Raw genomic sequence first — 24,205 nt, 5'->3', positions numbered from 1 at the left:
TACGCTCGCCTGAACTTGCCTCTCCTCAGCCATGTTCACTTACACCAACCCCATGCACTCCAACATGCCAAGACCACGCCGCCGGCATCTGAGAGCCCCAGGACAGATACACTCAGCTACTGCCGCCGTCGTTTCTCGCTGGACTGTCCCGGCAAGTGTCACGTCCGTTTCAACAGCTTGATATCTCCCTTTCTCTTCTCCTGCCAAGCCTCTCCCGAGTTTCCGTGAAGCAGCCAGCGTTGGGTCCCCCAAAGAAGGAAACTTCAACTTCTCCTTGCCTGGGGGTACAACTCCGTCTGATAGTCTATATAGACATGTCTGTGGTAGTTGTCCTTTTTCGTTTCCCTCCTTCTCACTCATGAGCTGTGCTCGTTAATCATCGCCTATCTTGCGGTTCCGTTTCCGTGTTGTTTCTTATCTTCGCTTCAACCGCTGGTCGAGTCGCTGGTCGCTTTTTTGTATTTTTTAATCCGTCTCCATAGCCTCGTCTGTCTTTCTTCAAGATGGTCAGGTACGCTATTGTTGCCTTTGCCGGTCTGGCCGCAGCGTTGCCGCTGAATATCAACCTCGGGGCTTACTCACCAGCCCTGGTTGTTGGTATGTTCTCCCACTCAGCCGTGTTCTCCAAGGACAAGATCTGACAAGTCAACAGGTGATGGTGAAATCAGCTTTGGAGGTAGGCAGGACGTGTCGAACTTGATCACTGCGCTCGAAGGCGCTGCGGTTAACGCAGCCGCAGGCGCAGCCAATGCAGCCGGCGGAGCTAGCGAGGCAGCTGGTGTTGCCAACAACGCAGCGGTCGCCGCCGCTTCCGCCCCGGCACCGGTGCCGAACACCGTCGAGCAGGCGTCAACGGACCCGGTCCTCACCGAGCAGGTCAGTCATACCCGGACTTCCCGAGTACGAGTGTCAGCCACTGATCCGGTTTCATAGGCCCAGCAAATAGCTGGTCTCCAAGGGTTGGGCAAGGCTATCGCGCCCCGTGTTGGTACGGAGGCCGAGAAAGTCGGCAAGAGAGACCTTGCCGGATTTGACCGGGCTCTTACCTACGCCGAAGCTGCCTTGGTTAAGGGGCCCAAGGTCGAGCTGGGCACCGGTGCTGAGGGCTCTGGTGTTGGCATCATCGTCGAGCACCCTGGTATGTCGCCAGCTCCCTAGTTGCCCACCAACATGAATACCGTCACCACCCTTTACTCACCAAGCCCTACCACAAAATAATCCAACTAGCGCTAACCTCAAACACAGCAGCCGGTGCGGCTAGAAAACGCGACACGGACGAGGTCACCGCTCCAAGGCGCCGCGCGAAAGTAACGACCATGTACATCCGCCGCGGCATCCCCGCATGTGAGTCCCTCCTCACCCACCTGGGTTTCCCTTCCTTCCCTCTTCCCACCTACCTAGCCCCACCACGATTAGACGGATCATAGACACCAAGTTCCATACTAACAACCCGCCCTTCCCAAACCAGCCCTCAACTCCCGCTCCGACGAAAGCACTCTCGCAGCAGCCGCCGCCGTTGCCGCCGCCGCCCAGGCTGCCCCGCCCGTCGTCCTCTCCAAGCGCGACGTCAGCTCTTTTGACGAGGTCAACTTGAATGTCGACGGTGACGCGGGCGTTACCATGACTGTGGTTGAGTCTTTTGATGACGAAGGGGAGGAGGTGGATGAGGATGATGATGAAGATGAAGATGCTGAGTGAATGGGGGGTGGTTAGTAAGGGCTGGAGAGGCGTGGTTAGGTTGCTTTGGTTGGGATCTGCTGTTTTTAGATGTGTTTTGCTTTGGCTGCGTCGTCCTGCGTTGGTTTTGGGCTGGTTGATTTTGTGATTGGGAGTTATGGAGTTTAGGGTGTCGAGCGGGAGAAGAGAAAAATACAGAAAAATCACAAATTTGGAAGGGCTATAGGCGTGTGGAAAGGTGGAAATGTTCAGTCGAGAGAGGTACCAGCTGTGGAAATCTAGAAGGGCTTCCTCTTCTTTTGGGGATCCGACTTGTTCAGATTGCGGAAATAGAAACTCAATGACGATGGAGAAAGTGAGACCCATACCGGGAGGTGCGCATCGAGGGCGTCTCTCTCAGTTCAAAACAGAGGAGCACTAGTGATGGAATTGTGAAGTAGTTACGCTGCGGTATTCCAAGCGTACACTATGATATAATAACTCCAATGTTTAGGACCGCCAGGCCACGATTCCTAGCCCGGCTCCCGGTGACCAACCGGCCCAAAAAGTATGTATAACGTTAACAATCACAACGCCAGCCCGCCGGTTCCGCCCGCGACGCATGATCCAAATCCAAGCCAACGACCCGCAGCATCTCCCTCACCGCCATCAAGTCCTCATGCCGCGCCTCGGGATCCGACCCAGACGAAGGCGTCCGCGACGGCCCAACCCCCACCGAGCTACTACCCTGCGACGTCGACGGTGACGACGCCGACCCAACAGCCCCCCCGTGGGAAGAAAAGTCCTACTTCTCCCACTCCTTGTAGGCCTTCTGCCTTTGGCGGGTATTCCAGCCCAACTTGGCGCTGATGCTGTTGATCCAGTCCTCGCTGCGGCGGCCGTGCGGCTGCACGCAGGCGAAGGGGTAGCGGCTGGCGCTGACTGTCACGTAGTCGCCGGGGGTCAGCTCCAGGCGCTCGCGGCCGTCGAAGCTCGCCCACGAGCTGGCCCGCGCATCGTACGGCACACCGATGCGCAGCACGATGGTGTCGGGCAGGATCACGGGCCGGAAGGAGAGCGTGTGCGCGCAGATGGCGGTGACCAGCATGACGGGGTTTTCGGGGTGGCAGAGGGAGCCGCCTGCTGCGAGGTTGTAGGCGGTGGAGCCCGTGGGGGTGCTGACGCAGATGCCGTCGGCTGAGACGGAGGTGAAGTGCTCGTCGTCGCCGAAGATGTCGACGTTGGACATTGCTGGGTTGTGTTAGTAAGTGCACAGAAGCAAGAGGGCTGGAGAGGCTCACTTGGATTCGGCCCGCGGTCGACCACCACTTCATTCAGCACCTCATACGTCCCATCCGGTCGATGGGTGTGCTCATCGTCCTTCTCCTCCCCAATCAACTCCTCCACCAGATCCCGCGGCGGCCCATCATGATCCCCATCCAGCACATGCTCCGCGTGCTCCCCGTCTTCTTTCAGCCTTGACCCCGTCTTCCGGCTGCGCATGACGGTCGCCTCAAAGCGCAGCCTCAAACTAACCGTGATCCCCTCGCTGAACCCGTTCGTCAGCGTCTTCCGGTAATCCTCAAAGTCAAACTTGGTCAAGAACCCCAGACTCCCGAGCGCAAAGCTCAACACGGGCGGAACAATGCGCTGAAACAGCCAGCTGGCGTACAGCACCGTCCCGTCCCCGCCCAGGGTAATCACAAAATCAAAGGTATGCGGCCGAGCCCTGCACATCTCCTCGGTCCAAAACCGCAACCGCTTCGCCACGTCCCAACTCGCCTCCTCACTGACCTCCCCCTCCGCAACATAATCCCTTCTCACCTCCTCCACCAACCCCGCCGCATCAAACCTCTTATTCTCCTTCAACTCCCGATCCACATACACCGTATACCTGACATCCCTCTCCCGATCCAACAACCACCGGCACAACTCCCTCGTCTTCCCAATCAGCTCCGGGTCATAGATCTTGGTCAGCACGAAGATGGTGCGCACGCGGAACTTGAGGCGCATGGACCCCAGCCGCCGGCTGAGCTCGCGCACGCCCCACGCCATCTCGCTCAGCTGCTTCTTGGTGAGCAGGCGTGAGTTGGGCGCATCCAGCGACGCCGTCTGCCGGTCTAGTTGCGCGGGTGTGGGCGGCATCGGCATGGGTACCGGGCCTACCATCGATCGCCGCCATTGTTTTTCGTCTGCTTGGCCGGGGCCGCCGCTGCCGCTGCCGCTGCCGCTGCCGTGGGATGGGGCGTTGCTTCCGGCGCTGTCGGCGTTTTCGTCGCCGTCGTCGGGGTAGGTGCGTGGGTGGGGGGTTTCGGCCTCGCTGGCGGTGTGTGAGTCGCGGAGGATGGTGGCGCAAGGGCGGTTTGGCTGTTCGTTGCACACGTCTTCTTCGTCTTCTTCTATCTTCTCTGGCTGTTGCTGTTGTGGTGGTTGCTGTTTATTTCCAGGTGTGAGGTGGCTACCAAAATCCCTTTCGGCAGTCTGGTCGTTGGCATGGCCGTTCTTGGGCTCGACAGCACGACTTGGTCCGGCTTCGTCGCTAATATCGTGATGATCATGGTGGTCATGGTGGTCATGGTGGCCATGGTGATCGTGGTGCTCGTGTCGGTGACGTGTTGGAATATGGGCCTTGGCCTTCTGCTGGTTGGCTAGAAACTGGTGGACGAGACATTCCGTCTTGTGGTGTAGTGGTGGTGGTACCCGGCGAAGGTGTGGGGGAACTGCGTCGCTCGCAACCAGGGAGCTCTTGCGGCGGTATGGGTTTGCTTCATCAAAGACAACCTATTCAGAAATTAGATACCGTGTCGTGGTAGAGGTAGGATTGCTTCTTACCTCGACTGGATACCGGTCCTCGTCACTTCCCGACGACGGGGCCGGTTCCTCAAACGAGACTCGTTTTGAAGGGCTTGGGTTATCCATGATCGGTATTCCCAGGCAATTGGATTGATGGAGTTCGATAGATGGAATGCGATATGCAGTGCAAGAGTATTGAAGTATTTAATTGATGATACAGTACAGTAAGAGTAGGTAAAGTGTGGCCCTGTGGTTACGGCAATTCAGAGACTGTCATCCAATTCACCCAATCTTTTCATAACTGGTCGTTGCCCTTGCTGATCGCTCATCGAAAGGTAGGCTGACTCATTACTGTGGTGTTGTTATGGTAATGCCAGGTTGTTCCTGTATGTATCCCCCAGGTAATAATCATGGCGTGATGCGTGTTGGAGCGGGAAGCATGAGGCGACGACGTCAGAGAAAAGAGGTACCCTGGGGGTTTCGGTACACTGCGTCATAGCGGGGTGGCTACTAATCGATACCGTGAGCTCTCGAAAGCTACCCCGCCTTCTTTATACCTACTGCAATTGCCTGGGAGGTTCCTGCTTGCTTGTGGCCCGCCCAAAAGCGGAGATGGAGGCGTGAGGAGAAAGGTTCGCCTCTTTGTTCTGGACCATGCCACTCCTTGCGGATGAGAGACGGAGAGGCGTGAAAAACGGGAGAAACGGAAATGGTAGGCAGGTTGAGAGTGATGACAAGACTGCATGATATCCGGTAGATAAGATGAAATCGAAAAGCAAATAAAAAATGAAAGATAACAGAAAGATTGAGATCACTTCCTGGTTACCAGAAGCCGATGTTTGAAGCTCACGATCGTACGACCTAGCTAGAGCCGAGCGGGCACTCCTCAGACGATTTGTCAATCTCCTCAACGCACCCAGGTCATTACAGCGGCGGCCTCAGGTAAACACCAAATCTCGTCACGTAGACTTCGTACGTACCATATCAACCTCGAAGAACCGCTATGACCCAGGGACCAGCGGCAAGCGACAAGATGAAGCACCTCATCCTCGTAGGCGCATGTTACTTGGATACGATCCTGACGTGAGTGGCCTAAACTTGCCTGCATACGCAAATAATCTGGAGAGCATCTTCATCCACGTTTGAAGGGGGTTGGGGCGGCATAATGAGCAGCACAACACACTAGAGCACATAATTAGATGAACAAACATGAATCTCACAATCTCACGCACAAACGACACAGGGTCCCCCACTTCCCTGACGAAGACTCCAAGCTGCGCGCGACAGCGCTGCAGGTGCGGCGCGGTGGCAACTGTCCCAACTCGCTCGAGGTGCTCGCGCAGCTCGTGGCCGCGGGCCCGCAGCGGCTCCCGCTCAAGCTGCACCTAGTATCATGCCTGCCCGACGCGGGGTCGGTCGCCACGCGCAAGATTCTATCGTCGTTCGGCAACGGCGATGTGGATGGCACCGGCTGCGACAGCATCGATTTCAGTCATTGCCTGTACCGCGAGGGCTACGAGGAGCCGGCGAGCAGCTACATTATCCGTAGCGGTGAGACGGGCAGTCGGACGATTGTGAACTTCAGCGAGCTGCCGGAGATGACCGTGGGCGAGTTTGAGGAGATTGCCGACGCTTTTACGGAACACGGGGACGAGTGCTGGTGGCATTTCGAGGTGCGGGAAAACATCTCACGATGGACCCCTCTGCTCTGTCTGTCTCGGAGTACAAAGGGCGTGCCGTGGCATTGCTGCTGACCCAGACAAGGGCCGACTTCCAGAGACAACGCTCCGTTGCATCCGCTACCTTCGCCGCGTTACGCCGGGGAGCACGATCAGCGTTGAGGTCGAGAAGCCTGGCCGGCAAGGCCTGGTCGAGCTTGCCGCTGAGGCCGACGCCGTCTTTTACTCGAGAAGCTGGGCTGAGGTGAGTCGGTTCCCGTGTCCCCGCGTTGCATGTGTTTGACGTCTTGTGACACTTCGCGCGAAGCGGGTCGCGAGTCGGCTAGCTAACAACATCTCAGAGCCGAGGATACACAACTCCGGAATCTTGTCTCAGAGCCGAGGCGGCATCATCGTCAAAGGCGTGAGTCGTGCCCTTCGCCGCTTGGGGTGTGCTGCAGCTTGTTGACACGTCGTGAACACCTACAAAAGCTCAATCATGTTGTGCACGTGGGGAGAACAGGGCGCCGGGGCTCTTGCGCTCCCAAGTGGCGAATACATGCACCGTCCTGCAGCTCCGCCTGGGGAGAAGATATCAGTGGTCGAGTAAGTGGCCATCCATCCCCGCTTGTGGTTGGTGGCGCACGAGCAGAGCGTTGCTGTGAGCTGCTGCTCCTCCTCCTGCTGCTGCTGCTGCTGCTGCTGCTGCTGCAAGTGAGACCAAGCACAACAGACTGCGAGCAGTTGGGGGCGGACGGCGGGGCTTGCAGCCGCCTTGCATTTCGTCCGTCGAAAGCTGCCGCCGAAGCTCAAATTGCTGTGCTAACCGTTGGGTGGTGTGGTTTCAGCACTATCGGCGCGGGTGATACGTTCATCGCTGCGATGCTGTATGGCCTGCATGCTGACGCTTGGAGCCGTGAGACAAAGCTCGCCTTCGGTGTAGGACTGGCCACCAAGAAGGTCCAAACGGAGGGCTTTGCAGGACTGGTAACCTAGCGCGCTGCAAGTCTGGTTTTTGGGCTCACTTTGACTGTCAGTGCCCTCGTGATGACGTGGAAAGTCCCAGTTCCGCATCGCCGGCGAGTCAACGGGGCCGAGAGGCAAGGTATCGGAATCGGGCAGGTGGCAGACGGCAGGGGGAGAAGATGTGCGCTGTGCTGTGAAAGGGCCTGGACGGACCGTCGAAAAGAAAAGGGGCAATCTGACGGCTCTCGTGATCAACCGTCCGGAAGCGGTCCCCGCCGCGGGGTTCCCAGAGCTGAGTGAAGACGGGTCAGAAGGCAAAAACACACGGCCAAGCGCCGAAAGTAACCCGCCGATGACTGCAAACTGTCTGTGTTGTGCTGGGAAAAGGCGGTGAAATTAGTGGGTGTGTTAGCCTGGACACTGGTCCGCGGCACTCACCCTGCATAAAAATTGGCTATCCTTCGGGCAACGGCGCCCACACGCAGGCGCTGGACAGAGGTTAGGTTCCCTTGTGTGCCCTCCCCTCAGTTCCACACGGGAAAGTTTTTTAGCCTGTGGAGTTCAGAACAACGGGCGACCCATGCCGCTGCAGATAGCAAATAGCCACACCTGGAAGAGGCGGAAGCTCAGGGTTGCGTTTTCAACACCCCATCCGGCTGCCCTGAAGGGAAGAGCACGGGTGGGTGCGTGGGTGCGTGGGTGTGTGTATGCGTGTATGTGAGTGGAAAAACCGGTCAAGGCAACTGCGGTCCCTTGGTCTGATACGACCTGTCGCATGTCGGGCAGTAGCCGAGGCTCTCCTGAACACTCAAAGAGCCACCAAGAGAGACGCGCAACCGGACCAGGGAGATTGTGAGAACGGAGGCGGCAGAGGAGGGGGCACAAGGCATGACCGGATCGGCAATGTGAGCTCAGCCATCTCGGTGAAATGAAGTGGCAGCGATGGAACGGCGAGCCTCGGAGCCTGATGCATCCTGACGATGGAACGGAGGAGGCATGGGCAAGCCCAGCACTGCGCTGGCGTTCTCGGCAAGCTTCCTTTTTTCTGTGCCACGCCCGTTTGTGGAGGATGAGTGGGTGCTTTGATGAGCACGTTGAACGGGGCGCGAGCGGTGGAGGGAGTGGACCATGGACTGCCTGTTTTGGCATGGGCCAAGGGTGACGTACGACTCTCTCTGGCTCCGTCGAGGCGGGCAATACCGCCGAGCAGTTTTTCTGTTGTTGCATCCCGTTTAGAAAAACCAACGAGTGGGAATGTTTCGCAGGCTCTGGGTGTGTGGGCGACAAGCTGATTGCTCATTCATGGATCGTGCGTTCCGGGCCCCGACGGGATCCATGGATTGGCCGTCACAGGGGCGCTCGGGGGAGGGGGGACTACCAGGCCCAGCAGTGGACTGTTCGTGTGTGGAGTGGTTCCAATGCCCGAGGAGCATGCTCCTTTGCACCAGGCCCGATTGCCGCTGGGAGGAAGACCAGCGGGCGTGCTGCTGCAACCCGGGCCGTCGAGCTGAGTCCCAACCTCGTTCCATCCACGGCCCTTGGTGACCAGGGATGTGATACGCGAGTCTCACCCGGGGCTCTCTCGGACTTGCATGCAAATAACGATGCCTGTTGCTTGGCGTTTACAAGTAATAAAGTACCTGCAGGGGTGTTGTCTTGGTCACCCTCTGTGAACCCCCACTGTTGACGGAAAGACATGATCGAATTGCTCACTTCCCTGCGGTGGACGTTCGATGAAAGTCGGAGGCGGCTTGGCAGATTTTGAAAGTGGCACAACGTCTCGTTCGTTCATCCTCGACACCTCGGGAGAGGCGAACATCCACCGCTGGTCTCTGCCGCTTGGGCCTCGAAAATTGCGTCTGAATCAGGCAACTAGCTTGCCAGCTTGCCAGCATGCCAGCATGCTCGCTCGAGAGAAAAGGCTCATCCCATCCTCTCATTAGTTAACTAGCGTCATGAGGTTCCAGGCAGATTGGCGGTCGAAACAAGCCGGAGTTCAGCCGCTCGCGCTTCCCCATCAGCCCATGCATGTTGTTGTATTGGAGGAGGAATGAGCCAGGCGTCGTGGCGTTCGTGTGAATTCCAAGCTCCCTGTTGCCGATGCGTCCCCAGCCGTGCCAGCCAGGCTTGCCAGGCCAAGCCAAGCCAAGAAGTGGTGATTACCGGCCATTGGGCGGAACCGTCACCGAAGAGACCATCGAGCTCTTCCCGTTTGCATCCTGTCATCACATGGGACCCCGGAAGCCATCGTTGGGATGCTCATGCACAGGGCTGTTTCGCCGGTCGCTTCGGCGGCTTCCACGGGATTCGCGTTCCTCAATGTGCGCCCCGTTTGGGAAGGTCTTGGCGGTTAGCGTTCCCCTGACCCAGTGTGCTGCAGGGGAGCCGCGCATGGATATCTCCGGTGCCAGGTGGAGAGAGCTTGTGGAGGCCCGGACTTCTTTCGTGCGGACGCTGCGAAAGAGCCCAAAGCGCAGACGGGTGGCCATCATGACTCGGCCGGGGCGTGGTTTGCGGCGTCATCTCCTGATCCCGCTGGGTCAGGATGACGGAGAACAACCGGCATTTCCATTGCAGCGCGGGACCGCCAATGAGACCTTTTCGCGAGGCGGCGGCGGGCTAGTTAGGTTGTTCCTGTCAAGCACCAATTCTGTCTGACGATCCCCGGGGGCCTGCTGGGTCACCATCACCAACAAACGAGTCGCAAAGCGGCGAATCCTACTGCGTCGCGGCGAAACACTGGAGGGCCACCCACAGCCGGGTTCATCATGTTGTAATATGTACGTCAAACACATTTTTTGCTTTCTCTTGGTCCATCGGCACATCGGTACATACCTCCTGTGTGCATCGGATGGACACGCATTTGCGGAAAGAGGAAGCTGCAGGGTCGCAAGATTCCCGAAACCAGGGTGTTGATGACAATTGTCGCACCTCCGTTGGAAATGATGACCCCCAAAAAGACAGGCGGGAAACCGGACGGTGCATTGCCGTCATGCGGTATTGGCGACGAAGGGAAAAAGTGGGATGGGGGTTTGCGGCACCCGATTAAAATAGTTCCAGCCCGCAGCCGGATGCTGGGATAGAAGCTTGGCGGGCTTTGAGGAAAAAGAGGGCCTGGCATTTCGGTTGGAGTCCCACTTTGTTGGACCAATAAGCAACATTTAACCACAAGAAGGCAAGACGTGGGGAAGATGCGATCTGATCAAGGATCCCGGCGGTGGGTCGAGGTTTCTTGGTTGCGCATGGCCCGGGGTACCTGCCCGCTTGCAACTCCGTTGTGAGCGAGAGAAAAAAAAAAAACCAGCGGCGAGCATCCGCAAGAGGCACGAAAAGTACTTCGTACCTCCTCTCTTCCAGGTTGTCCACTTTTCAAATTTTCGACACAGAGCGGCACTAACTAATACACCCAGTAAGGATCAGCACAAATCCCTCTGCTAAGTAAGCAGTCTCTTTCTTCGTTTCTTTTTTATTTTTTATTTTATTCCCGCTCTGACCAGTTACTCTGCCTTGCGCCCGGCCTTCGTTCTGGCGTTTCAGTCCGAATTTGAGTGTTGGGGTGACACAACCAACAGCTTCGAAATGTCCTGGGAAACAGCGGGACGAGTTCTTGTGAACAAGAGATGGAGTGGCCTACGCAACCACTCCCACGCTAGCGTTGATTGACTATCGAACTGCGGAGTGAACATTTCGGAGCTCCTCACGACGATGGCAACTTCGCCGTGGAGCCGATCGGAACCCAACCCAGGGTGGCGCAGCGTTTGCCAGTTCTTGTCACCAAAAAGTCGTGATCGTCAGTGGAGTCCGTGGCACAGATGTCTGATATCTGGCATCCCGCAGATTCCAGGCCAGCAAGGAATGTGCCGTTTGAGGCCGACCCGAGCCCGAGCCATGCCAGGCCGTTGATGCTGCACCAAGCCGTCGAGCGAGATTTCACACCCCTGTCCGTGGCCCGTACTCGGTACCTCAGTCGGCAATAGAGTAGGCTCATGCACCTTGTGTACTCTGGACTTGTGCATCTCTGGATTCATGCTGCAACCGCCATCGTTGATCCTTGGCAAGGCCGAAGAGGATACTTTCAGATTATCCACACACACCTTGCCCTCTGGTGGACGATCACGGCCTCGGACACGCCCCCTTGGTTCTGGACGGTCGGCTCCCTGCCTCCACAGCACCGAAGGAAAATGATTCCCTGCCACACCCCATCAGTTCGACACGCCTCGCACACCCCATGCGGAGCGGGCCCTTTCTGCCAGCGCGTACCAGTGAGCTCGCGCTAATCTCGACTTGAGCGAGCGAGTGATGTCCCTCGTGCGCTAAAACGTCGCTCCCCACCCCCTTGTTTCCTACCTACATACCTTGCATCCTCTGTTCAGCACCGGTTAGGTGACCCCGTACTGGACAGTACCTGCCCTCCAGTGACACAGCCGCTTGCCCGCATCGCAGGGCGGGTTGGTCTCGGTCTGCGTGCCATGGGGCTCAATTTGAGGCGCCAGCCCATGCTCGGAAGGACCTGCAGGTCAAGGGGGGGTTCGTCTGCTCGCGACCGTGACCACACACGCACTACACAGGCAGCGGCATGACTTTCAAACCAACCTTGCAAAACCAAGCCGCCTCATCCACCTGCCTCCGCTTGACCGCCCACTGTTCCCCCGACACCCCAATCCTCCAACAGCAACATCGCGCTATCCACAACCAGCCACGGGCAGCCCACTGCGAGGAGATCGGTTTGACTTTTCGCCCCTGCAACCCTGCGCCAGCACGCCCCTTTTCAGCGATGATGGATGGTGGGGCCCCACCCATCCCTGTCGCCTTGGGCCTTGCAGGACCACAGATCGAAATGTACGAAGTACACTACGAAGTACATGACCTGAGCACACTGTGGTGCAGACCAGAGGCCCGAAACCACTTCACCAGATCCCCGTCCCAAGGGTCGGGCAGGCTAAACAATCCCTGCACATGCATATGACGCAGGTCTCCAGAGCCCCAGAGTCATGGAACAGCTCCCGTTGACACGCTCCGTCCTTAGCATGCCAAAGCGGCAACAGGAGGCTTCCCCATCACCCAGATGAGCATGTCTTATTGTCTCCCTTTCCGCGTCCAACATGACCAGGGAGACTACGTTTACAGACAAGGTTTGATTGACCTTTTTTTGTTTTCCCTTTATCCCCGGCAAGAAGCCCGTCTTCTTTTCTCGAGGCCTCGACCTCTACATATTACAACCACCACATACCTCAATATCAACCCACCCCCGGCTTGATATACCACCCAGTGTCCGGCAAAAAAGTCTTTGCCTCTTCCACCTCTCAGTTTTCTCAGTCCATGCTCGGACTGTAGCACCCATTTTGCCTACATCAAGATGATGCCATCACTCGTCGGCACCAACATGGTCGGCGTGCCTCACCAGCAAGTCTCCCAGCAAGTCTCCAACAGCGGCACATACACCGTCGATACGATGCTTAACGAACTCTCGAGGCAACTCATGGGGCATACCAGGAGGTACTCAAGGGCCGCAAACGGGCAGCAAAGAGGCGGGAATGCCATGAGGATATCCAAACCCAGCAGCGCCAGCAACAGCCCGAGATCATCAACACTGCAGGCCCGGAGGAGGACGCTAATTGGGGATGCTTTGCGAGGCGGACTTCCCACCTTATCTCCAGCGGTTCACCAGACACAGCTCCCTACTCCCGACTCAGTACTCCCAGACCAGTACTTCTACGAGCAGGAAACCCCGAGACCGGCACGCCCTGTGAGCTGGCATCCGTCTTCACAAAACGTACAACAGCCCTTCTATGCCCAGCAAGACGCGAACGTTTACCCCTGTGGGACTTACGGCGACTTCCTGGCAAGCCTGGAACAGTTCCCTCCCACACCGGGGCCCGGTTCGGGCTACACGTCGCCGATGGAGTCCTTCTCGCCGCTCTCGCTTCCCTACTCGAGCTTCAGCACATCACAACAACAGATCTACTCGCCTGCGAGCCAGCCTCTACCGTCGGTGCATCAACAACAGGCTGATGCCTTCGCATCGACTACCTGCTCCTCCGACTATGCCGCGGTTGTAGCATCTTCCGACATCCCCTACCTACCCCTCACCCACACAACAGACGACACGATCGTGTGGGATCATCACCAGGACACCACAGCCCTGTTTAGCCGGCAAACAGCGCCCCCTACGCCCGAGGATTTTGCTTACAGCCTTGATCCTAACCAAATGACGGAGGCTACTGCACAACAAAAGCAGCAGACAAAGTCGGAAGCCGCTCAGCAGGCGTATCAGCCGCTCATCCATGACGACGAGAACGATGACGAGCCTGAAGGCGAAATTCTCTACGGCATGGGGCTTTACGATGCGCCTGTTCAAGGCAAGGAATCTTCTCTGCACCAATCCGTGGTCCACTCCCTACTTGGGGGTACAAGGGACTACAAGGAAGAGGTAGACACGGGCAAGGGGCTGGGCCTCAAGCTCGAGGATGCCTGGGAGCCGCCCGCCAGCGATGATGAGAATGAAGAGGAGGAGGACGACGAAGACGACGACGGGGAGGGACAGGATGACTGAACAGCACGCTGGCTACGTGACTGGGCTTGTCCCACTTTCTCCCGTACTTTTCTGATTTTTATTATTGTGTTTAATGCATACAAGCGAGGTGTTTTTACGGGCGTACAGCATGGTCATGGAATGGATGGGGACAGGGACACGGGCATGGGCATTGGGTACGGGTACGGGTATGGATACGAGACAGGCAACTCATCAAACGGATAAAACGGGACGGCGAGAAAAAGGTTGGCGTTTCTCGGAGATGACACTACTGTGTACATGTAGAGAAGCAGAGCCAACGCATGTGGGTTTCACAACCCGGGGAAGCGCCCGAAGGCCCATTAACTACATAAAGAAATATGACTTGGCATAAATATGCCTAACATTTAATTAGCGGCTCCTGCCAACTCAACCCGATAGAGGTTGCTTGGTTGTCTCTCATCTGCCTCCAATATTGCCCGTGACAGTGACAGTGACAGTGACTTGGCCACATGCATGCATGCATCTCTGATGGATGGATGGATGGATGGATGGTGGCCTCTTCAAACGGGAGAGGCCACCAAAGAAACCGGGGCACCTGCCGCTATTTTCTGTTATTGCTGTTATTGCTGCGGTAAGATTGCGCAAACGCAGGTTCCATGAGTTGAGTGTGCTGGTTGAGTACTTGCAGCTTTGTACCTCGCAAACCTCAGCCTAAGTCGAACGGGAACCCGCCGAACCGTGCCGAACCATCCCCCATTCCCCCCCCATACTTTTTCCCTTCGTACCCCGCCATACCCGCCGTACCCCTCATCGAAATTGTTTGCCAAACAGTAAAATCTTGGGCCGTTATCGGAACACGGGAGGGAAAGAGCGATGGAGCAAGTGGGCAGTCCTGGCAGGAGTGAGTCAAGCAAGTAGCGGCAAGAACCACAAACACAAAAATCAATCGTCACTTTGTTGACCATATTTTGCCAGGCGAGAGCAGGAATTTCCCGGCAGACCCAGAGATTACCTTAGTCGTACAGCCTGCACACAACCAAGATGGCTTCGCAACAGTAAACTGCCCCCACCTTGCTCCCACCTCCCTGCCTCCCTCCCACCACGCACTTGCCATGTCACCATCCACCATCCACCACGCCCAAACATTGGCACACAGGGACACCACCTTTCAGACGGCGGCTGACATGGACTTCCCGCCTCTAGCAAGGTGCTGATGCTCGGCGCGGGCTTCGTGACGCGGCCTACCCTTGATATCCTCAGCGATGCTGGCATCCCCGTGACGGTTGGTAAGCACACCCTCTGTCTAGCCTCTCTATTTCTCTGAGGGTAATCATCCCATTAACTGTGTAACACACAGCCTGCCGCACTCTGGCCTCAGCCCAGCAGCTATCCGAGGGCGTCAAGAATGCGCACCCCATCTCGCTCGACGTGACCGACGACAAGGCGTTGGACGCCGAGGTGGCCAAGCACGACCTGGTCATTAGCCTGATCCCCTACACCTTCCACGCCACCGTCATCAAGTCGGCCATCCGTAACAAGAAGAATGTCGTTACCACCAGCTACGTCTCGCCGGCCATGCTCGAGCTCGATGCCGAGGCCAAGGCCGCCGGCATCACCGTCATGAACGAGATCGGCTTGGATCCGGGCATCGACCACCTGTACGCCATCAAGACCATCGACGAGGTGCACAAGGAGGGCGGCAAGATCCTCAGCTTCCTGTCGTACTGCGGCGGTCTGGTAGGTTTTTATCTTGTAGAGGGGGTTAGAACAAAACCAAGACTAACCCTGTACGAAAGCCCGCCCCGGAGGACTCGGACAACCCGCTCGGCTACAAGTTCTCGTGGTCGTCGCGCGGCGTGCTGCTGGCCCTGCGCAACGCGGGCAAGTGGTGGCACGGCGGCTCCGTCGTCGAGGTGGCCGGCAAGGACCTGATGAACACGGCCAAGCCCTACTTCATCTACCCGGGCTTCGCCTTCGTCGCGTACCCGAACCGCGACTCCACCCCCTACAAAGAGCGCTACGCTATCCCCGAGGCGCAGACCATCGTCCGCGGCACCCTGCGCTACCAAGGTTTCCCCCAGTTCATCAAGGTGCTCGTAGACATCGGCTTCCTCGAGGACGCCCCGCTTGGCATTCTGTCGCAGCCGGTGGCCTGGAAGGAGGCCACGCAGGCCGTCATCGGCGCGCCGTCGTCCTCGGCCGCTGACCTCGAGGCGACTATCCTCGCCAAGGCGACCTTCGAGTCGGAGGAGGACAAGCAGCGCATCCTGTCGGGGCTCCGCTGGATCGGCCTGTTCTCGGACGAGGTCGTCACGCCCAAGGGCAACCCGCTCGACACGCTGTGCGCGACGCTCGAGCGCAAGATGCAGTACGAGGAGTCGGAGCGCGACTTGGTCATGCTGCAGCACAAGTTCGAGATTGAGCACAAGGACGGCTCGCGCGAGACGCGCACCTCGACCCTGTGCGAGTACGGCGACCCCAAGGGCTACTCCGCCATGGCCAAGCTGGTCGGCGTGCCCTGTGCCGTCGCCGTCAAGCAGGTCCTCAGCGGCCAGCTGCAGGACAAGGGCATCCTGGCGCCCATGAGCTCGCGGATCAACGACCCGCTGATGAAGGAGCTCAAGGAGAAGTACGGGATCACCATGGTCGAGAAGACCATCTCGTGAGTGATCTGGTTGCTAGGATAAATGGTTAAAATAAATGCGTGAGGATAGATAAAATGATTCTCGTATTCAAACTTTCTGTTTTGGCAGCAGATGAGCATGTATTGTCTGTTCTCTTCACTTTTGATCGCTGTACTGTTACCGTAACTTGAGCAAGGTTGCCGTGCCCTTGACTGTTGTGCGCTAACAGTAAAAGAAGATTGATCCGCCAATGTTGGCAAAAATAGACCCATATTTGTTAACACACTAGTGCTAAACTAGCAGTTATTGTTACAGTGTAATTACAACTTTTACATCAACACTTGACTTTGTACTTAAATTCATCATCACACTCACCCTCGATATTTCTTTTTGCCCCAAACCAGTCAAGCCAAACCTACCCTCCACCTAAAATTCCTTCCTTCCTAATGGTACAATACATCTTCACCCCCTGGCGCAACCGCCACGAGCTGCTCGCCGTGCGGGCGCAGTTCTACCCGGAGCATCACCACCATGAACATGCCCGCGGCCCCCAAACACCACAAACCCCATCTCAATCGAAACCGCAAACCCGCCTCCGTTCTCGACCCTGGTCTCAAACTCAGTCACAGCCACCATCACAATCTCAATCGCAATCTCAATCTCAAACCCAAGCTCAATCCCACCCGTCAGGAACTGCCGCCACCGCCGCAGCGAAACAGCAGGCTGTCGCCCACGTGTCCATGTGGATGCACCGCGGCGGGTGCCCGCACATGGTTGAGTCGACGGCGCTGTTGATGGCGGCTATGCTGAGTGATGAGGGGTATGGGTTTGGGAATAGGAATGAGAGTGGGAAAGGGAAGGAGGGTGGGTTTGGGGATGGTGGTGGTGGTGGTGGTAGGGGGGCGGCGGCGGCTTCGAGGGCGTATGCCGTGCGTGCGGCGTACTCGGCTGCTTTTAGTCGGTGAGTTGTTTGGGTTTTTTTTTCACTCGAGTTTGTTCCTTGTCTTGGGGTGGGTTGGGCAGTTTTGTGTTGTTCGGAGGGTGGTTTGAGGGGTGACTTGGTGGGGGTGGTTCAACGGAGATGAACAAGGGGTTGAGGTCGGGAGAAAGGGGGAGGAGCATGTTATGCATGGGCTACGAGGGATGAAAGGGTCTACTTCTCATCAACCACATCCCCATTTCCACCATCACCCCAACCCAACCTCCCCCTTCCCTCCTAATAACTCAACTAACACCCCCTCCCCCCACAGCTTCGTCACAGGCCTCCTCGACTCCCATCAGGACAAGCAGCGCAAGATGTCCATGTACGACGTCGCCAAGAGCGTCGGCCTGCCCGCCACCTTCGTCGAGCTCCGCCACCAGGCCACCCACGAGCAGCTGCCCTCGCTGCCCCGCCTGCGCGCCGCCGCTGCCAGCGCCCTGCAGTGGATCTGGGAGTATTACTGGCGGGGTTTAGAGGAAGAGGACGGGGAAGGGGGGGAGGTGGAGGTGGAGGAGGAAGAGGAAGTGGAGGGGGAGAGGGAGTTTGGGCGGTTGCCTTTGTCTAGGCCGGTGCCTGCGGCTGCGGTTGGGGGTGGACAGCCCACTCGAGTTGGGACAGGGCGTACTGGACCGGCAGCGGCAGCACCATCATTACAGCGGACAAAAGGAGGCCGGGTCAGAGCAGAGAGGGAAGGGCAGGGGGCCGGGATGGCCACGGAGGTCAGCGGTGGGGAGGCGGAACTACAGGTACTCTTGGGGAGGTATCTCGAGGGCGGGGAAGAGGACCTCAAGGGGCAGATTGGGAAGTTCAGCGAGGGGTTGGTTCTGAGTGTGTTAGATTCTATATCGGGGAGCACGAGGGATAGCACGGTGATGCGCCGGGCGTTGGCGTTACAGCGGGATATTTTGCTAAACGGAATGGGTGGGGACCGAATGGAGGAAGATGAGGTGCCTGGAAAGCAGGGATCGTCAGATGTTGAGGTGGATGAGGTGGAGGGGAGAGTGGTGATGGAGGACGAGGAAGATATAGAGGAAGGCGAGGTTGGTGTGGATGAGGCTACGACGGTTGAGCTACAGCCGGCTTGGATGCTGTATCAGGAGGAGGCTTGGGTGCCGAAGCCTATTGGGGTGGTCTAGGCGGCATAGCTTGTGCTGCAGCAATTATCTGCAGCTCGACAGCACATCCAAGCAGTTCAAGGCACTGTTTACCCATTGCCCCTGAGTTTGTCCAGGGGCACAAATAGTCATGATATGGGTGGTCATGTGATTGTGGAGTGAGCCGTCCAATGATAATGTCACGTCGTTTTGTTTGCCGAGCTGCCCTGTTCTGTCCGTCGGCGGTTGTCATGACCCGGATTTGTTAGGTTTAACTCCCCGCTTATACAAGCAGTGGTAGTTTCCATGTCATTCCGGCGTAACTGTTCCGGTGTCACTGTGCCCATACTCCGCATTTCACAGAGCATGTCCGCCTTCACTGCTGCAAGACGTCTCTTCCAAAACAGATTCTCTTCATTAACTGCCAGCGTGAGCTTCTGCACTTTGTACTCCGCATTTCACCTTGATGCTAAACTGAATTGTGAGACCCAGCCGGTTACCGTTCGCAGAATGCATATCCAATCGATTCCTATGTGTAAGTCTGTCTCAGCGGTGGCCCATTGCAATTGAAAGTGAACTCAAAACTAATATATCATTGAAGGGGTGGGGAAGAGTGACAACTATGCTTATATTGTTGTCGATGAGAAGTCTAAAGAGGCCGTTGTCATTGATCCGGCACACCCGGCTGAGTGAGTGGCCCCGTATGAGATGTGTTAGGCAGGAGGAACTTACGTTGTTAGGGTCGCCCCAGTATTGAAGAAGGCCATCCAAGACGGGTCAATCAAGCTCACAGCCATCATCAATACCCACCAGTGAGTATCCATAGGATCCGGATACACAGAATGGGAAGCTGACCCTCCAGTCACTGGGACCATGCTGGTGGAAACGAGGAGCTCGTGAGTTGTCCACTCACCATCAAGCGGACTGACTGTGTCCTGACCGTTGCAGCTTTCCGAGCTCGGCCAACCCCTCGAGATCATCGGCGGCAAGGACTGCAAGAAGGTAACCAAGACGCCTCCCCACGGCGCGACCTTCAACATCGGCGACATCGCCGTCAAGGCGCTGCACACGCCGTGCCATACTCAGGACAGCATCTGCTTTTTCATGCAGGACGGCAACGACAAGGTCGTATTTACGGGAGATACTCTGTTCCATGGAGGTGAGTCCTTGTTTTGCTCCTGACCCTTATGATCAACCTTTCCTGACTGTCGACAGGCTGCGGCAGGTTCTTTGAGGGCAACGGCGAGGAGATGCACAAGGCGCTGAACGTGACGCTGGGTTCGCTCCCTGACGACACCCGGGTCTTTGTGAGTTGAGTTACACAACCTACCGGCCACAATACTAATCGTTTTTAAGCCCGGCCACGAGTACACCGGGGCCAATGCCAAATTCGGCGTCTCGGTCCTCCCCAGCGGGGCGGTCAAGGCCCTCCAGTCGTTCGCCGAGGATAACAAGGAAACGCAGGGAAAGTTCACAATTGGCGACGAGAAGAACCACAATGTGTTTATGCGGCCTCAGGTAAGGAAACCGGGTGAACATTGGCGGCTCTGGCGGCTGACCCCAAGACAGGACCCTGAGATCCAGAAGGCAACAGGCGAGACGGATCCCATTGCCATCATGACCAAGCTGCGTGAGATGAAGAACAACTTCAAGTGAGTCGGCTGTCCCGGGCCTGCTTGGGAAGTGCCCAGATACTGGACACGAGGTTGATCAAGAGTCGGGGGCGTGATCAGGGAGGTGGTTGTGGAGAAGCCCAACCTGTAAAAACAGCCGCGAGCATGTCATGGGCATGACAAACGTCGTTCTAGTTATGAATCGATACATTTGGCACATTTGAGTGGCCAAACTCCCAATAAATCATAGTCCAGCATGTTGGAATGTCTCCACGAGCCCATACCACCAGAATCCGACAGGATCCAGGCGCAGTGAACTCGCGGACGCGTCTCAGAGAGGCACGGGGTTTTTAATATTGCTTCACTGTCCACACTTGCTCGCCCTGGGTTTGAATGGAGGCGGCAAGCTCTAGCAAATTTTGAAGCGGTTGACTGAAATGTCCAGTACCGTGGGAAGGCACAAAAACTTCGAACACGGAACATGATACCACCGATGTCTGTCTACCGACCTACCTTGTATGCCTTTCTCTGTAAAAACAACCTGCCAGCATTTTTCAGCAGCGAGGGAGAGGGAGCGGCTTGATACAGACAGCTTTCGGTGTGGTTCACGCCCTTTTGGTTCCGTCGAAGTTTGTGTTGGAAAGAGGAAAATTTCAATGCAGCGGGACCAGTATTTAAACTCGGCCCTCACGTGGCCAGGCGCCCACTTGGCGATGACCGCCCCACCTTGGGAGATCAACTCCACCTCCATCCACCCTGCGCGCCGTCGCATCCCATCGCAAGACATTGAAATCAGTCTTAACTTGTATAAACCAAACCAAACCAAACCACCCACAATGGTAAGCAACCCCCCCCCCCTTGTCCTGCCAACCACCACCGCACCAACTAACCCCCCTCCCCCTTTCCTCCCCAACAGCCACCCCGACGCCGCGCACCACCCACCACCACCCCCAAACCCACCAGCACCCCCCGCCCCTCCAAACTCGCCAAAGAACACCACCTCACCGCGCTCGAAGAATCCGAAATCCACGAAGCCTTCAGCCTCTTCGCCGAGCCGCTCGCCACCGAACCGCTCGGCGTGATCCCCATCAGCGACGTGCGGCGCGCGCTGATCGCCCTCGGCATCCCGCCGTCCTCGCCCGCGCAGCTCGCCGACCTGACCGCGGCGCTGGACCCGGACGAGGAGGGGTTCGCGACGTACGAGGCGTTTGTGGGCGTTTGTGCGCTGCAGATGCAGGTGAGGCGGTTTGAGGAGGAGGAGGAGGAGGAGGGGGAGGGGGGTGGTGGGGAGGGGCATAGGAGGGAGTTGGAGGAGGCGTATGGGTTGTTTACGGGTGGGAGGGAGGGGGAGGGGGGGGAGGTGATTACGTTGGGGGATTTGAGGAGGGTGGCGGCGTTGTTGAGGTTGGATGCTAAGGGGCAGGGGAAGGAGGGGGGTGGTGGTGGTGGTGGAGGTGGGGGGAAGGGGAAGGGGGATGGGTTGGTGGTTACGGAGGAGGTGTTGAGGGATATGATTTTGGAGGCGAATGGGGGTGCTGGGGTGGGGAGGGGAGTGAAAAAGGAGGAGTTTGATGGGGTGATGAGGAGGGCGGGGGTTTGGCGGTGACGATGGTGGTGATGGTGCAGTGATGATGGACGGATATAAGGGACGCAAATGGATGATTCAATGACGCGCCGCGGTTGGGGGGCTGGGGTATGGTCTGTGGCGACCAAGCGGGTATATACTGGGACGGCGACGGGGAGGATGAAGCCAAGAATAAACTGCGGCATGTCGGCGTGGCAGTGTTGTTACGGATCGAATACCGGCATAAGGCTGGCCGCGAGTTGAAGGCGGGGAGGATGCGCAACAAGACCGTGGAGAGATCACTCTTTAGGCGGATGGATACCCAGTGAGGTACTTCCTATTAACCAGGTTGAATGAACGAGTAAATCACAGACAACGCTACGACAGGGCCACGTGTTCACATTTGCCGTCAGAATGAGAATACATGAGAGGACGGGGTGGTCCCTAGTTATTTATATAACTGCTCTCTGTAATCAAGTGGACATATCCACTGCGGCCATACAGCCGTCGACATGCAACGCAACGCCGCCATATGCAGACCATATTTTCCAGATCCGATAAATGGCTGAGGTTGTGAAAAAGACGAGCCTTTAATAATGAAATGGCTTCTTCCCCTATACTCATTGGTCTTCCGCAGGCGGCACCTCCACGATCTCGGGCGCTTGCCCTTGCTTGGAGTCAGTCGTTGACTCCTCTGCCGTCTTCGCCGCAGCGGCCTCCCACGCGCGCTGTGAGTCAATCACGACCTGCAGCTCGGGCGGGACCTTGAACCCGGCGTGGTCCGAGTGCTTCTTATAAAAGTAGTTGTCCGGCTTCGGACGAAGTTCAGCGGGGAGCTCTTCGAGCACACACTGCACGATGGCGTCGATGGACGCCTTGCGGGACGCATCGCGGTGCCAGATGGAGATGAGGTGCGAGTTGAAGCGGACCGAGAGACCGACGCCACAGATTTGGTCGCCTGCATATCCCCCGAGGTTAGTGGCCGGTACCGATATACAGGAATCACAAGGGTTGAATGAATGAACATACCGTCTTCCAACACGCTCTGCAGCTTCTCCCCGATGGCCAACAACTGCACCCGGTTCCACACGTCCGGCCCGTTGCTCTTGGGCACGCGGAACGTCCAGCTGCCGCCCAGCACGTTCCGGCGGTCCTCCCAGATGGGCTTGAACCCGGCCTTGAACAGGTAGATGCTCTCGCGCATCTTGATCTGGTCTACCGGCGTGTTGTTGTTGTACCGCCAAAAGTCCTGCACGCTCTCAATCGGCGCGCCCAGCTGCTCCAGCTCCGCATGGTATTCCCCATTGTTGCCGTCGCCCGACTGCTGTTGCTGCTGCTGGTCTTTGCTCTGCTGCCGATCGAACCACACATTCCAGTAGTGCTGGGTGGGTAGCGGGCGCATTGCCTTGAGGAAGTTGTGCTTGGCGTCGTTGCGCTGCTCGGCGGGCGACGACACGCCGCTCATGGGCGAGTTGGGGTCGGAGGACTGCGACAGCCCCGAGAGGCCGCGCGTGAAGAGGGAAGGGCGCATCGACATGGTGGCGGCGGCGGGGGGGGTGGGGGTTTCTTTGTCTTGTCGTTGGTAGGGAGGTGGCGGCCCTACTGCGCTGCGCCTGGAGGAAGGGATAGAGGTAAGAGAGTGAATCGAAGGGCAGAGTCGGGTAGAATATCTACCGAGATGTAGCTACCCGTTGAGGCTGAGGCACGAGTGGAACGAACGCGGAGGATACACGTCATCAGAGTTCGTCCGTCAGCGGCCGTGTGGGCGAGAGCAACGTTGGCCTGCGTGACTGCGGCGGGTTGGCGATGGCCGGTCTTGTTCCCGGTTTGTTTCAACAGATGGGCAAAAAGATGGGACGACGACGCAGAGCCGCAAACAACCCAAGGAGATAAAATATTCAAAACTAGTCGGCTTAGCAAGTGTTTGCCGAAATCATATGCTGCATCCGAAGCGAAGGTGCTTCGTCTAGGTACGTTGTCGTTTTGGCTAGTCAGGGGTTGTGACGCTGCGATGGAACGTCGATTGTCAGGTGAGGGAAGACAACGAAACGAGGGGCAGGGCCAAGGTGTGGTGGTGGGCGCGTGGGGGAACGACCCAACTCGGTAATTTGCCCTTCTTGCTAGGTGGTCAGGTGTGTTCGTCGGTCTGCTGCCCTATGGGATCACGGCCGTCACACACAAAGAAAGAGGCAACAATACGAGGGCGTCAATTGCTACACAATTAGAAGCGATGAGCGGTTGGGGTGACGACCGAGACAACCGGCCTGGTGAATGGCGGTTGAATGGTTGAGAAGGGAATCCCAGGCCGGGGAACGTGGAGCAATCCCCCACCTCTCAGCGGGCTTGTTCCCCTGTCGGACCCCAAGCTGAAACAGGCATGGTGGGGCATCGTGTGTGTTTCAACTGAGGCCGGCAGCTGAGTGAGGCGCTGTGGGGCTAACTGCCAGCAGAGGGGTCTGATGAGGGACCTCTACCCAAGCTTCTAAGGTACCCTCCTCGCTTGTTGGTGTGTTGTTTCTCCGTTTGGCCCTGCTCCTTGCAGCTCTCGTACCCACGTCAGGCTCGGGTCGCTCGGCATTCTACCCGCCATGCACAATCGCGGCATGACATCTCTCGACAGCTACACAGTACTTCGTACAGATTACACAATTCCATCAAGCTCTCGTCACAAAGGGGCAGACATGGGAGTGGCACTTGACTGCGGGGTGGCTTGGCGGCGCTATTTCCTTTGTCGCTAGGAC

General features: G+C 57.3%; 10 protein-coding genes across 10 annotated transcripts; 7 read left to right on the top strand and 3 right to left on the bottom strand.

The window, feature by feature from the left end:
* Window positions 1-191: 191 nt before the first annotated feature.
* On the top strand, window positions 192-1,535 carry F5144DRAFT_201437 (uncharacterized protein). Its single transcript, XM_066782916.1, has 4 exons — window positions 192-597; window positions 653-876; window positions 934-1,138; window positions 1,246-1,535. Exons 1-4 carry the CDS (start codon window positions 504-506, stop codon window positions 1,425-1,427), a joined length of 705 nt encoding a protein of 234 aa, XP_066645221.1. The 5' UTR covers window positions 192-503; the 3' UTR covers window positions 1,428-1,535.
* A 926-nt stretch (window positions 1,536-2,461) lies between these two features.
* Window positions 2,462-4,575, bottom strand: F5144DRAFT_546977 (ATP-NAD kinase-like domain-containing protein; the record flags this gene model as incomplete). The annotated part of the gene is made up of 3 exons (XM_066787448.1): window positions 2,462-2,907; window positions 2,958-4,437; window positions 4,489-4,575. 3 exons carry the CDS (start codon window positions 4,573-4,575, stop codon window positions 2,462-2,464), a joined length of 2,013 nt encoding a protein of 670 aa, XP_066645220.1.
* Window positions 4,576-5,482: 907 nt separating this feature from the next.
* On the top strand, window positions 5,483-7,103 carry F5144DRAFT_487282 (Ribokinase-like protein; the record flags this gene model as incomplete). Its single annotated transcript, XM_066785601.1, has 6 exons — window positions 5,483-5,532; window positions 5,693-6,122; window positions 6,214-6,372; window positions 6,436-6,531; window positions 6,631-6,713; window positions 6,956-7,103. 6 exons carry the CDS (start codon window positions 5,483-5,485, stop codon window positions 7,101-7,103), a joined length of 966 nt encoding a protein of 321 aa, XP_066645219.1.
* Window positions 7,104-7,230: 127 nt separating this feature from the next.
* Window positions 7,231-8,516, bottom strand: F5144DRAFT_201185 (uncharacterized protein). Its single transcript, XM_066782914.1, has 2 exons — window positions 7,512-8,516; window positions 7,231-7,450 (listed from the first exon to the last, which is right to left on the bottom strand). Exon 1 carries the CDS (start codon window positions 8,298-8,300, stop codon window positions 7,635-7,637), a length of 666 nt encoding a protein of 221 aa, XP_066645218.1. The 5' UTR covers window positions 8,301-8,516; the 3' UTR covers window positions 7,231-7,450; window positions 7,512-7,634.
* A 221-nt stretch (window positions 8,517-8,737) lies between these two features.
* Window positions 8,738-9,795, top strand: F5144DRAFT_201179 (uncharacterized protein). The gene has a single exon (XM_066782913.1). The coding sequence runs from the start codon at window positions 9,174-9,176 to the stop codon at window positions 9,729-9,731; it is 558 nt and encodes a 185-aa protein (XP_066645217.1). The 5' UTR covers window positions 8,738-9,173; the 3' UTR covers window positions 9,732-9,795.
* Window positions 9,796-12,175: 2,380 nt separating this feature from the next.
* On the top strand, window positions 12,176-13,626 carry F5144DRAFT_486210 (uncharacterized protein; the record flags this gene model as incomplete). The annotated part of the gene is made up of 2 exons (XM_066785537.1): window positions 12,176-12,205; window positions 12,430-13,626. 2 exons carry the CDS (start codon window positions 12,176-12,178, stop codon window positions 13,624-13,626), a joined length of 1,227 nt encoding a protein of 408 aa, XP_066645216.1.
* Window positions 13,627-14,428: 802 nt separating this feature from the next.
* Window positions 14,429-16,557, top strand: F5144DRAFT_200846 (Saccharopine dehydrogenase). The gene is made up of 5 exons (XM_066782912.1): window positions 14,429-14,488; window positions 14,563-14,642; window positions 14,791-14,873; window positions 14,945-15,324; window positions 15,384-16,557. The coding sequence occupies exons 2-5, from the start codon at window positions 14,629-14,631 to the stop codon at window positions 16,251-16,253; spliced, it is 1,347 nt and encodes a 448-aa protein (XP_066645215.1). The 5' UTR covers window positions 14,429-14,488; window positions 14,563-14,628; the 3' UTR covers window positions 16,254-16,557.
* A 4-nt stretch (window positions 16,558-16,561) lies between these two features.
* Window positions 16,562-19,943, top strand: F5144DRAFT_620060 (Las1-like-domain-containing protein; the record flags this gene model as incomplete). Its single annotated transcript, XM_066791998.1, has 10 exons — window positions 16,562-17,172; window positions 17,462-18,237; window positions 18,270-18,380; window positions 18,651-18,716; window positions 18,889-18,976; window positions 19,028-19,099; window positions 19,150-19,183; window positions 19,236-19,446; window positions 19,503-19,594; window positions 19,656-19,943. Exons 1-10 carry the CDS (start codon window positions 16,658-16,660, stop codon window positions 19,941-19,943), a joined length of 2,253 nt encoding a protein of 750 aa, XP_066645214.1. The 5' UTR covers window positions 16,562-16,657.
* A 680-nt stretch (window positions 19,944-20,623) lies between these two features.
* F5144DRAFT_530878 (uncharacterized protein) lies at window positions 20,624-21,506 on the top strand (the record flags this gene model as incomplete). Its single annotated transcript, XM_066786930.1, has 2 exons — window positions 20,624-20,739; window positions 20,817-21,506. The coding sequence occupies exons 1-2, from the start codon at window positions 20,737-20,739 to the stop codon at window positions 21,504-21,506; spliced, it is 693 nt and encodes a 230-aa protein (XP_066645213.1). The 5' UTR covers window positions 20,624-20,736.
* A 371-nt stretch (window positions 21,507-21,877) lies between these two features.
* Window positions 21,878-23,343, bottom strand: F5144DRAFT_200638 (translation initiation factor eIF 4e-like domain-containing protein). Its single transcript, XM_066782911.1, has 2 exons — window positions 22,494-23,343; window positions 21,878-22,422 (listed from the first exon to the last, which is right to left on the bottom strand). The coding sequence occupies exons 1-2, from the start codon at window positions 22,999-23,001 to the stop codon at window positions 22,085-22,087; spliced, it is 846 nt and encodes a 281-aa protein (XP_066645212.1). The 5' UTR covers window positions 23,002-23,343; the 3' UTR covers window positions 21,878-22,084.
* Window positions 23,344-24,205: the final 862 nt, after the last annotated feature.

This window comes from Chaetomium tenue, assembly GCF_020726465.1.
Source record: "Chaetomium tenue strain MPI-SDFR-AT-0079 chromosome Unknown F5144scaffold_3, whole genome shotgun sequence".
Taxonomy (NCBI): Eukaryota; Fungi; Ascomycota; class Sordariomycetes; order Sordariales; family Chaetomiaceae; genus Chaetomium; species Chaetomium tenue.
This window is presented reverse-complemented; position numbering and strand designations above follow the sequence as displayed.

Coding starts and splice junctions, on each gene's coding strand:
- F5144DRAFT_201179 (XM_066782913.1), top strand. CDS start 9,174: ATGCGTCCCCAGCCGTGCCAGCCAGGCTTGCCAGGCCAAGCCAAGCCA.
- F5144DRAFT_200846 (XM_066782912.1), top strand. Junction 14,874..14,944: donor TGGCATCCCCGTGACGGTTG/GTAAGCACACCC, acceptor TGTAACACACAG/CCTGCCGCACTCTGGCCTCA. Junction 15,325..15,383: donor TGTCGTACTGCGGCGGTCTG/GTAGGTTTTTAT, acceptor CCTGTACGAAAG/CCCGCCCCGGAGGACTCGGA.
- F5144DRAFT_201437 (XM_066782916.1), top strand. CDS start 504: ATGGTCAGGTACGCTATTGTTGCCTTTGCCGGTCTGGCCGCAGCGTTG. Junction 598..652: donor CTCACCAGCCCTGGTTGTTG/GTATGTTCTCCC, acceptor ACAAGTCAACAG/GTGATGGTGAAATCAGCTTT. Junction 877..933: donor ACCCGGTCCTCACCGAGCAG/GTCAGTCATACC, acceptor CCGGTTTCATAG/GCCCAGCAAATAGCTGGTCT.
- F5144DRAFT_200638 (XM_066782911.1), bottom strand. CDS start 23,001: ATGTCGATGCGCCCTTCCCTCTTCACGCGCGGCCTCTCGGGGCTGTCG. Junction 22,423..22,493: donor GCAGAGCGTGTTGGAAGACG/GTATGTTCATTC, acceptor GGGGATATGCAG/GCGACCAAATCTGTGGCGTC.
- F5144DRAFT_201185 (XM_066782914.1), bottom strand. CDS start 8,300: ATGCAACAACAGAAAAACTGCTCGGCGGTATTGCCCGCCTCGACGGAG.